The sequence below is a fragment of the Chenopodium quinoa genome, unplaced genomic scaffold (assembly GCF_001683475.1).
Source record: "Chenopodium quinoa cultivar QQ74 unplaced genomic scaffold, ASM168347v1, whole genome shotgun sequence".
Taxonomy (NCBI): Eukaryota; Viridiplantae; Streptophyta; class Magnoliopsida; order Caryophyllales; family Amaranthaceae; genus Chenopodium; species Chenopodium quinoa.
Genome location: NW_018744895.1, coordinates 272,666 through 285,805, shown reverse-complemented (window position 1 = coordinate 285,805; position 13,140 = coordinate 272,666). Strand labels below are relative to the sequence as shown.

Below are 13,140 nucleotides of genomic sequence, written 5' to 3'. Positions count from 1 at the left end.
GTGGCCCAGCTGGAGTTTTAGAAGAAGTGGCCGGCTGTTTCTCAGCCGCCGCATGTTTCCTGGCAGAACCAGGAGAGCTCGCAACAGTCGTCCTCCGGGCCTTGGGGTCCGGCTGTTGGGAAGAAGAAGCTCTTGGAGCGCCCGTCTAAAAAAGAAGAAGTCAGTATATGCATAAACACAACTCCAAAAAGAGGGTGAAAGGTTCGAAGCCCACCAAGGGTGCCCCCTTGTTGGGGGAGTCGGTTGAAGCTTGTTGCATGATGGAGGCCCGCAACATGGCCGCCGCAGTCTTGGAGGCGGTAATTTTGCTCATGGCGTCCGCTGCAAAAACAAATAGCAAAGTTAATAAAAGTCATAACAAGAAATGCATGGAACAACAGAGTATTCGACAGGCCGGCTACCTCTTGAGCACCGACTGCTGAGGCCACAGGCGGCCAAAAAGTACTCGTCGTAGAGCCATTTGAAGCTCGGGACGCAGTGCAGGGGTACTTGCTCTCGTACCCCTGAAGTAGAGTTCACCTTCGACTCTACTTTGAAGAGTCCTTTATCTAGGATCTCTTTCTTAGCCTTGGGGGGAACAGGCGGCATGTTGCGGCCGCCTGCAAGAAGGGGCGGATTCCTGTTCCACCTGTTGAAGCGCTTGTTCAGCTCTGTGTCTGAACTCTCAATGATGAGGAAAGTGCTCCGCCAGTCCTTCCATTTGTTTGCTTTACCTCTCGTCATGAGGTAGCCCCTGTGGCTCGTCAATTGATACCAGCCGGTACCGCCTGCCTTAGGGGTCCGGCTGAGGTAGTTCATGTGGGCGAAAGCCTCGAAGCTCGGCTCCACCCCGTGCAACTCGCACCCGGCCACATAGCCGAGTACGTTGACCTAGGAGTTCGGGGCTAACTGCCATAACCCCAACTCATACCCATCCAAGATCCGCTGAACAGCCGGATGTGGTGGGAAGCGCAGCCCAGCCTTGATGGCCGCCTCGTAGCAGCCAAAGCAGGCGCTATCATAACTGGTACCAGCCGGCCAGACGACTGCGTCTTCTGGATCCGGCACAAACACTAAAAAGCCGGGGCCCATTGTGTGGTTTGCGATAAAGCTCTCCACTTTCTCTTGCATGGCCGTGATCCGGCCCCGAGGTACCGTGCAGTAGTAGGGGGTATTTTGCTCTCGGTGAGAGGCGGATGGCTCCACCCAATCGTCCCCCTTCTCAACTGCGTGAGAAAGCCTCGCCTCTTGCAGTCGACTGTTTTTCTCTTCTGTGTCAAGAGAAGCATGGCCATAAGAGCTAGACTCGGAATCGTCCTCTGACGAGTTCGAAGAGGACGACTCCTCCCCTCTCCCAGAGGGGCCCGCCTCCTCTCCTTTAAAAGGAGCAGGAGAGAATGTAGAATTGTCAACTATAAAATGGGAAGGGGTCACTTTGACTCCTCTCTCAGAACTGCCGGCTTTCAAGGCGCTTTGTTTCACTTCCACATCTGGCGCCTGGTCAGATGTTTCACTAATCGGCACCCTGTGGGAGGAGCCGTCTGAGTTTGAGATCCTGACAGTCTTTTTTTGTTCTGGCCATCATGCTCTGCATAGACACAGATACAGTCGGACTTTGTATAAAGGGCAAAGATGGGTCCGGAAAAGGGCAGGCGGCACTCCTAGTCCTAGATTCACCCATCCCCGGTGACCGGCTGATCACTAACCTAGGTCGTGTCGTGTGCTTCCGTGGTGCCATTTCAAAAAAGAATAAAATTAAGAGTAAGAGAACCGACGGTTACCTGAACGAGTGACGTTGATGGAGTTCTGAAAATCCTGTGCAGTCGGCTTGTCAGAACAGGCGGTAGGCAGAAAGGGACCAAAATGTCAGAGCAAGTTCAGGGGTCCGAATGTTCTCTCACAAAGTTCTCAAGTGTGAAAATGACCGAAGTCAACACTCCTTTATATAGGCGAAGTGAGAAGGTGAAGGGTCACTTCCAGAATTCATAATTTGGGCGGGAGAATCTCTCGGCCTTTCGCCGAGTGACACCTGTAGCAGGCCGTCGCCTGTTACAGTGCGACACCTGTCACAGGTAACACGTGATCAGTCACGTGCCACCTGTGAGGGGCAAATGATTAGGGGATTTTGCTCCCACCAATCACCATCTGACAAGTGGACCAATCAGGTTCCGCCATGTGTCCATCACATGGGCCAATAGGAGCCTGCCACGTGTCAAGCAATGATCCGTCCACCTTGGACCAATTACGACACGACACGTGTCCTTCCCATGACACCTGGGATAACCGGTCACCTAGGCCCAACTTCCGAGGGATGCCCAATCAGCCCAAGGTTAACCTAAACCTAGATTGGCACGTTTCCCGAGGTTATAAATACCTCCCTTAATCCTCATTAAGGGGGATTACAGGCTGATCACGCTAAAAAAACAGATTACCTACATTAAACACTCTCACCTAGAGAGACCCAATCACTTTAATTTCTGCATTAATTACTCATTAATCAGGTAGTAACTTGACCGTTGGAGGCGGAGCTCCCACCACCAGGAGTCTCCGTTGTTTTGCAGGTACAGGCGTCCGGTTCCAGTCTCGGAATTGTAACTCTCCCGCAGGACATCAGAAAACCCCGAAACAGATAGTTTGGTCACCAATCTACAATATCAAGTTATCTTGCCACATGTCACATTTTGATTCGTCCTATATATTTAAATTTTTTTTAATTTTTTTTTCTTTCTTTTTTTTTTTTTTTTCTCTGTTTCCCTCTCCCCTCCCCTTCTGTTAAATCAGCCCCTATCCCTCCACCTCCATTAATTCCGGTAACAACCCCTTTCCTTTGCTTTTCTGACCACCCCTTCCCCTCCATTCCCCTACCACCCACCTAAAACCAGCGAAATCTCGAGACCCCTGCCACTACCAACCCAAAAACCTCGAAAACCTAGCAACCACCAATCTCATAACCCCGAAACCAACAACACCACCAAAACCCTGACCACTATGAAATGCCGAAACCCCGACCACCCTCAAAACTCCAAATCCACCACCAACCTCCAAAATCCCGAAACCACCAACCCCAAAAGCCCTCTTCTCCTACAATCTCCCTCCGCTTCTGGGTTGATAATTATGCTTGTGTTTGGGGTTGTAGAGGGGTTTCGGGATTTCGGAGGTGGCTGAGTTTCATGGGTTGGGTGGATGGATTTTGGGTTAAATGGGTTGGGTGACTAGGTTTCACGGTTTTGGGAAGGTGGCTGCGCTGGGTGGCTGGGGTTTTTATGGGTTTGGTTGGGTGGTTGGAGGTGGCTGAGTTCTAGGGGTTAGGAGGAGGTAGGGTTTCTTAGGTGGTTTGGTGGCTGGAGGTTGCTGGGCTCCAAAGGGTTGGGTTGCTGGGGCAAGAGGGAAGGAGAAGGAGTGAGAAATAAAAAAAGGTTTTTTTTTTTTAATTTGTTTTGTTCAATTGAAAAATTATGTGAACAATAGGTAGCAGGTCAATGTGGCCTAACCAATAAAATTGAAGACCCTTCAAAATTTAAATTATTTTAGAATAATCAAAAGGTTGGACTAATAGATTTAAACGGACTAAAAATTGAATTATTTAAATCAATTTTCTTAAAAGAAAAAAGTCAAAACACCTAAATGGAAAATAAAATATAGTAAATTGTTTTTATGTATAGTGTATATCAACACGACACATCAAAAACACAAAAATGACCCAAATAATAATATTTTGCGCTTATCAACATTTATTTTAAATTTAATTAACGTTAAAATTTTTTATTGTCCATATTAATAAATAGACCATCAAAAATTTGAAAAGCACAAAATTTTAGAAAAAGAAAAAATATGAGATGAACTTTGTTGTCATTTGTCGTGTTTGCCCAACAATCATGATATTAGTTTTTCCTAATATTGGAAAAAGAATTTATTTTTAGTGCTATACCATTTGATTGATAGTCTTTTATTCAGAACCATTGTTACTTGGGAATGTTTCTGTTTTGCCTCTGAATATTTTTTGTTTTTCTTCTCTCTGTTTATATTATATATAAGGTACCGTTTTGCACATTACAAACATAACAATTTATAAGTTGAGGAGCTAGGAAAAAAAAAAAAAAAAAAAAAAAGAAATGGGGAAGTTTCTTATATTTGCTTTTGCAAGTTTTCTTTTTGTAAATAGTACCTTAACAATAAATGCACAAACTCTAATTCCGGAAAACGATGCTGAAGTTAATACTTGGTTTCAAGCTGCAATAAAACCTATTAGGTATTCAAATATATATATATTTTTTTTTTATTCATATATTATCACATATCATTTATAAACGACTAATGTACACTAGTCATAGTCATTAGTGATGGGTAGAAAGTAGCCAGATGTAAACTTATGTGCTACTTTTCATAATTATTTTAGAATATTCAAATTATACTAATTATTATACTTGTACATTAATTTATATAACATGTGCTCAAAACAAATTTTCTCACTTTGCAGTGCACAAAGAGGAACATTAGAACCCAGTGTAGTAGAAGCTGAAAGTGGTGGGGTAGAAACTATCGACGTAAGACAAGATGGAAGTGGAAAATTTAAGACAATATCAGATGCTGTGAAACATGTTAAAATAGGAAACACAAACGTGTAATTATAACAATTGGTCCTGGAGAGTACAAGGAAAAAGTTAAAGTTGATAGATTTAAATCCTATGTCACTTTTTATGGAACAGATCCTAAAAATAGGCCAACTATAACATTTGCTGGTACTGCTGCTGAATATGTGACTGTAGATAGTGCAACATTGATTGTGGAGTCAGATTACTTTGTCGCTTCCAACATAATTGTTTCGGTATACAACTCATTCTTCTTATTACTAATTATTTTGAAATTTTCTTATATAACATTTTAATTTCATATGCTCGTAAATTTATATGCACATACTAGTTTATTACATAGTTATTTTCCAATTTTATGGTTCTAATGGGATAATAAATAATTTCAAGCAATAACACAAGTAGTAAACTGAAATCAAATGGTACAAAGAGTTTTATTAACAATCAAAGCATATATTATTTCACATGGGAGAATTCATGATATAATTAATAGTTAAGTATAAGAATTTCATGTATTATACCCTAATTTCAATCAATCTAATATCCAAATTATTGTATAAGCTTAATTTAATTTTAAGCTATATACAATCTAAAGTGCCTTACAACTATAAATTTAGTGATTTAGATTAAAAAAAAAAATCTCAATTACATAGTTCTACTCCTTCGTTTCTTTATGTTTCTCCCATTTGGAAATAATATAGATTCTTATTTCTCTAGATAATAATACAAAATTAAAAGTACTCGTGAGGGTTTTTCGTCTTAATGTCTAATTTATAATGCCATGTTTATTTTTTTTTTTTTTTGAGGAAAGCCATTTTTAATTTTGTAGTACAAATTAACGATATTGATAGAAGTTTTCATTATTTGAACTTCTGCAAAATGAGAAATGGGAACATATTTAAGAACAAAGGTAGAATAAAAAAAATTAAAGATTTTAAAATACTACAACCTCTGTTTTTATTTAGTTGACACCGTTCTATATATTATCAGGCTTGCCAACACACTTTTTTAACGATTAATATCTCTAATTTCCGACATTGTAAATTCATAAAATTAGTGGATATCAATAAAATATACATTGAGACGATTTAAACAAGATCCCACTTGCCTATCTATGTTTTATCATAGCTATAAATCATAAAGCTTTTCAAATTGTAATTGGTAAGCAGTGTAAAAATCAAACGGCGTAAAAAAAAACGAAAAACGGAGGAAGTACGTGTTATTGGATAATGCAACCACAATATTATTCCAAGTATAAAGAGATTATGATTTTTTGACTTTGACAATATTTGTTGAATGAAACTTTCTTTAGGTTGAAAGGTAGAACAGAATGGGAAGGAAATCATTAGTAAAAATATTATAATGTTAATTGTTTTGAATCATTTTACTAATTAAGTTAAACGATTATGTTGAATAATTATAAAATAATTAAACTAAACAAATTTGTTGATAATATGACTTTTGATTGAAAGTGGCTGCTTTTAGATGGAAAATCAAACTATATCGATAAATTTGTCTAATTACAGAATTCTGCTCCAAGACCTGATGGAAAACGAAAGGGAGCTCAAGCTGTTGCAATGAGAATATCCGGTGATAAAGCTGCATTTTATAACTGTAAATTTGTGGGATTTCAAGACACTGTTTGTGATGATAAAGGAAAACATTTTTTCAAGGATTGTTATATTGAAGGGACTGTTGATTTTATATTTGGTGAAGCAAGATCTTTATACTTGGTAAAACAATTTATCTTCCTCTTTGATTCATATGGACAATAATGTCAATTCAATTCGACAGAAAATCATTAGCCGTCTTATTCTCACTAAAAAGTTGATTTAATAACTTTGATTGGCAGAATACTGAGCTTCATGTTCTATCGGGTGATCAAATGGCAATGATTGTTGCACATGCAAGAAAAAATCCAAATGGAGAAGGTGGGTACTCATTTGTCCATTGTCCAGTGACTGGAACAGGTGGTCATGCTGTCTTAGGTAGAGCATGGTTTGAGGCTGCTCGAGCTGTATTCTCCTATTGTCCCATGAGTGACGTTGTCAATCCTGAGGGATGGTCTGACAATAATAAGCCCGAAGTACAAAAGTAAGTATCTCTTATTTTATATGATGGGAATTAAATTTTTATATCATCTAAAGGTTTCACAAAACTATCACCTAGTAGTCTAGTACATCTTTGCAATTATTCACAAAAAAGAAAATAAAAAATAAAAAAATAATTCTCTGATCTATCATACATGGGAGAAAATTTATGAAATTTAAAAGTGATATTATTTGAAGTTACCCTCAATATGAAAAATACTACAAAAAAAGAAGTTATGAATCATACATGAAATAGATAAAAAAAAAAAAAAAAATCATTAAATTTTAAGTCATCTGCCAAATTATATTGTTGTTTTTCTATACACTCCTATTTTGAAGATATATATGACTTTAAATACATCTAAATACTCCCGTCACCAAAAAAAATAAATATATATATATATATAATTATTTTTTTATAAATTTTTTAAATAATTCAATCTAGCCATTGTCTTAATAATAGCTCACTTTTTCTTTCAAAATAGTACAAAAGAAATAAAGTGAGTTTTATTAATAATATCCATTCTCCCTAGATTATAATACATGATACTATAAAAATATTAATGTCATTTAATTGAATGTTTGTAGGACTGTGTTCTTTGGAGAGTATAACAACAAAGGTCCTGGTGCATCACTTGCAAAACGAGTTCCGTATACCAAGAAATTAACAGAAGCGGAAGCAAAAACATTCATCAGTTTGGAATATATTGATGCGGCGAAATGGCTACTTCCGCCTCCTAAAGTGTGAAATAAGTTAGCTTATAAGCCAAAATTGAAAAACGACAAAAAAGATAAATAGGGTACATCAATAATATCTTTGGATTATTAATATGTTAGTCTATTTCGATATAGTAGTAGGGTGATCTTAATTGTGGAGTTACTTATTATTTCCCTAATTATGACTTTCAACAAGGAAAGGTTTTGTTTAATACAACAATGACTTTTAATTATATTTATACTTTTACTTCATTTTATGTTTTGCGCTTTTAGCTAATAACCTATAGAGGTAAAAAGCCACTCCGTTCCTCTTATTTTCCCTCAGCTAACAAAAATTTTAAAGTCACAATGCAAAAGATATAAAGAGTGGATAGCGTTGTACTAAAACGCCACATGAATTGCAATCCATTTTGATTTAATAAAGATGAATAAGTTACATCAATAATATATTTGGATTATTGAGACATATACTTCCTCCGTTTCAATTTAGATGATACTTTTGACTTTTGACAATATTTATAAATTTGTTGGCTTTTACTAACATTTGTGATTTTAGATATAAAAAAAAAAGGCAATCATGTGGGATCTTGTTAGATTCGTTCAATGTGTATTTGATTAAATAATTTAGTTTTTTTTTCTTACAATCTAATATATATAAATAAAGTAGGCATTTTTGGAAAGCATTTGGAGTGCCACTTAAGAAATATATTTATTTCGACCAATAAGAAGAAAAATTTGTATTTTATTTTTGAATTATAAAATTATGTCGCCACCTAGATAAAAGTAACGAATTAGATTTGATATATCTAAAATTTTAATGCCACGTAGATTATAATCCACGAATTAAATTATTTTAATGAAAAAAATAAAGTAAAAATATAGGAAAAGATAAATTTATTAATTCAATACTACGAGTATAAGAAATCTAAAAAAAAAATACTAAAAAATATTTAAATGATAAACGCTTATAATAAAGTTTGATACCTATCATTATAAGATAAATTTTGATAGTATTTATGATAAGAAATACAAATTGTTCGTTAATTATAATTAAATTAAAATTTTGTTAATTATAAATTAACACATCATACGACACAAACAAAATTTCGTATCAATACAAAAACCCCATCAAGCGAATTTTGTGTTAGTAATTTTGTGTTAATTTTTTGTCATCAATGGTTGGGTAATTTTTAGCTTAATTTTTAAAATTCTATGATTAAATTAGTATTTCTAATTATTACTTACATTGTATTAATTTGGGATACTCAACGATTATATGTTTATGTTTTATGTACTAAATGTTTTTTTACATGCAGATGTAACACATCATACGACACAAATAAAATTTTGTATCAATATAAAATCCCCATCAAGAGAATTTTGTGTTGGTAATTTTGTGTTAGTTTTAGGTCATCAATGTCCGGGTAATTTTTAAAATCTTATGTTTAAATTTATATTTGTAATTATTAGTTACATTGTATTTATTTAGGATACTTAACGATTATTTTTTTATGTAATGACATACGATTAGATGTTGTATACTTAATATATGGATGGCTTTGGTTATTTTTGGAGATGATGAAAGTATTCCAATGCATAGATTTGATTTTATATCGCAACAATTTTTCATCTATTGGTAATATATTGATTTATTTTATATAAATGTAAAAATTTAATTTATATCAATTTCAGTTTGGCTAACATTTCACGGTTCAATTTATCCATTGATGTAGTAGGTTGGTTGTGGACAAGGTTGGTGGTTCTATCAAAATAAAAAAAAATGGTAAATTTAAATTATTAATAATTTATCATTTTACATTAAAAATTTTATATAACGGAAAAAATATCATATTTACAATTTATTTATATTTAATAAATTCATTATAAATTATAGTAAAAAAAAATATTAAACTTTTGTAATTTTGTCTGAAATTATTAAATACAATAAATCAAATAATTAAAAAATTTAGATGAAAAAACCGTGCATCGCACGAGTTTCCATCTAGTAGAATAATAATTAAAGATATTTTTTTATTAAGTTTTTACATAGTTAAACTTGATAAAAGAAACAAGCTATTTAATTTGGAACTGACGTTGGGGAATGAAAGAGACCACGATCAAGAAAATAGAAGTAGTAGGGTGATTGACATAGTATTTAATACACTAAATTAAATCTATTTGTAATTTGTAACTATATACAAGTATTATTTATTGAGAATGATCTCTTGGACCAGTGGCCCAGAGGTTACCTTGCATCCTTGAGGTGCGAGGTTCGATTCTCATCATGCACAAATTCCATCCCCCTACCCCCTCTAGGCATTGTCAATTCTTTTGGTACAATAATTTGCATATTTATACAAATATTTAATTCTTTTACATACATACTCATCTCACATCATGATATATAACTGCATATTTGTTCGTATATTTTATCCCTATTATTATTCAGCCCGTTTTTTGTGCGGTTGGTCACACCATGTGGCCACTTGTAAAAAAACAAAGTAACCCCTATAACACTGTTAAGTAACCCTTGTAAATGTATCGAGTAATCCCTATAACATTGAACGAGTAACCCTATAACACTGATGAAGTAACCCCTATTACACAAACAAGGTAACTCCTATAATAGCCGGCCACGCCGTGTAGCAAGCCACATATAAGAATTTGTGTTTTTATTATTCTAGTTGTCTTTTATTTATTTATATTGAGTTATTGTCTGTTACGATTTTATGAGTTATATTTAGTAACAATATATTTTTATTGATAATTAAACTTAATTTATATATTTTAATCTTAATAGGTGACATGGGCTACGTTGGGAGAATTGGAGCAAGTTCTTTCCAATAATAATGTGCAAATTAAGGAAATGAAAGAAGGAACCACTCACCCTTTACTCCACCAAAATTCCGTCCTCCACGCACAAAAGAAAGAAGGGAATTCTTCCTCCCTTCCCTTTCACATTGTGGCAACTCTTTAAAAAAATGGAAGCAAACCCGATCATACCATTTTGTCTCCTCTTCACAGCAAAATATGTAATTCTTGCACTAATTGCTGATAGAATATGATAAATATTCTAGATATTATTTTGTATAGAAGGATATAGTTTTGTGAATATTCTGTAAATATCTTTTGAGATTTTCTAACGTGATTAGGACTCATCGTTGTAACCCTATATATATGAATCAATGGAATACGCTCCAACCGAAAGAGTTTCATATTATCTAACATGGTATCACAGCTTAAGTTTTGATCCAACCTTTGCTTCCGCATTTTTTAATTAATTTTTTTTAACCATCCCCACAGCCCTAGCCGCCACCCTCTTCTTCCCGTAGTCATCCCAAAATCCAGCCAACATGACCAAGGACGGAGACACCTCGTCTTCTTCCTCTGAGTTTCATCCTACTCTCGGGGTTAACAACATCAAAAACGCAATCCCCCTTATTCTTGACCGCGAGAAGGTTCAATATTCAAATTGGGTTGAGTTATTTGAATGTCACTGTCATGCCTTTAATGTTCTTGATCACATCGATACAAAAACCAAGAAAACTACGGATCTCTTTGATGATATGTGGAAGAGGCTCGATTCAGATGGCAAAAATTGGATTTATGGTACAATCTCGACTGATTTGCTAGAGACCATTCTTTGCAAAGGGGATACTGCACAACAAATTGGGATAAACTCAAGGCAATTTTTCAAGATAACAAAACCACTAGGGCGGTTTATCTTGAAAATCAATTTAATTCCTTGCATCTCTCGAATTTTTCTGATATTTCAGCCTATTGTCGAGAGCTGAAGAATCTCAAAGATCAACTAGCCAATGTTGATCAAATCGTATCGGAACAAAAATTGGTAATTCGCTTAGTCTCGGGTCTTGTGAATACCGATTTTGACATAGTAGCAACTATGATTCAACATACGGATCCTCTTCCAACCTTTAAAATTGCGAGATCTCGTCTCTTACTCGAAGAGTCTAGGCGTGCGAATGATTCTAGTGTTGCTCGGTCGTCCTTTGTGGCTCAGACTTCGACCAACGCTGCCCCTGACTCTACGGCACCAGCACAACAACAACAACAACCTCAGCAAACGGGCAGAGGTGGAGCCCCTGGTGGTCGAGGATGAAGGGTCGCGGTCGTGGCCGCGGTAGAGGCTGAGGCCGCGGTCCTGGGCAGCAGTAGTAGGCCCAACAGCAGCAGCAAGCCGCACCTCAATGGGGGCAACCGGGATGGTCAGGCCAGGCCGCACATTCGCAGGCACAACAGGCCCCCTGCAGTGGGGTCAGTGCCCTACCCGCATCCACCGCAATGGTCAACCCCGTGACCTGGTTATGTGGTCGCGCCAGCACCCTGAGCCCCCAACAGCACACTATGCCGCACCGAGTCAGCAGCCATATGCGTACCAACAACAGCCGTCCCAAGCATATTTCAATCAAGGCACGGAGTATACTCCTACCGACCTTGGCAACGCTTTCGCAACTATGGGATTTTAGAATTATGATCCGGCTTGGTACATAGATTCCGGCGCCACTTCCCACATGACAAACAATACCGGTAATCTCTTACCCTTTTTAATTTAAGCACACATAATTATATTCAGGTGGGAAATGGTCATCGCATTCCAATTACGGGTTATGGTCATTCTACTATTGCTAACAAATCCCTTGCTTTACGTGATGTTTATTTAGCTCCCCAAATTATCAAATATTAATTTCCATTAGAAAATTTACTTCTGATAATTCCGTCTCTATAGAGTTTGATCCTAGTGGTTTTTCTGTGAAGGAACTACGAACGGGGAAACTAATAACCAAATGCAATAGTACGGGGGATCTTTATCCAGTGACCAACTCACCGTCAACTTGCCTAGCCACTTCTCTCACAGCTTTGTCTCCAACCACTTGGCACAACCGCTTAAGACATCCCGGGGCACCCACTTTTCATTTTCTTAAAGTAAAAATTTAATTGATTGTAATAAGGAGCATGACTCCAATAGTTTTTTTGTAGGTTGTCAATTGGGAAAACATATTCGTTTTCCGTTTCATACCTCTAATAGTACTATTGTTTCTGCTTTTGATATTATTCATGCTAATTTATTTACTTCTCCTATTCGAAGTGAAAAAGGTCATAAGTACTATATGGTTTTATCAGATGATTATACTCATTATGTGTGGGCCATACCTCTAGTTTACAAGTCTCAAGCCTTTCAAACCTTTCTCAATTTTCGACAATATGTGCTCACTCAATTTGAACGACCCATAAAATCATTTCAAAGGGATCACGGTCGCGAGTTTGACAATGATCCGTTCAAATCATTCTATTTCAAAAATAGTTTGGTTTTTCGTTTTTCATGTCCACACACATCATCTCAAAATGGCAAAGCCGAACGCATGATACGTACGATTAACAACGTTAAACGTACATTATTGTTTCATACTTCTCTTCCCCCATCGTTTTGGTTTTATGCCCTTGAAATGGCAACCTATCTTATCATTATTTTACCAACCAAAGCTCTCAATCAAGTCACTCCGGCTCAAGCACTTTTTGGGATTGTTCCTTCCTAAACTCATCTCCATGTCTTTGGGTGTTTATGTTTTCCAAACCTATCTGCGACTGCAACTCACAAATTAGAACCTCGATCTACACCTTATGTGTTTTTAGGTTTCCCTTCCGAACACCAAGGCTATAGATGCATGGATCTCACCACAAATAAAATCATCATTTCCCGGCATGTCACCTTTGATGAACACACTCTACCTTTTCGTAACCTTAAC

General features: G+C 36.4%; 1 protein-coding gene across 1 annotated transcript; it reads left to right on the top strand.

Moving 5' to 3' along the window:
- The first annotated feature begins 4,074 nt into the window (after positions 1-4,074).
- On the top strand, positions 4,075-7,841 carry LOC110705994 (pectinesterase 1-like). The gene is given in 6 exon segments (XM_021883913.1): positions 4,075-4,228; positions 4,457-4,590; positions 4,593-4,804; positions 6,095-6,301; positions 6,421-6,662; positions 7,247-7,841. Coding segments are annotated over 6 exon segments (1,092 nt in total). The 5' UTR covers positions 4,075-4,091; the 3' UTR covers positions 7,407-7,841.
- Positions 7,842-13,140: the final 5,299 nt, after the last annotated feature.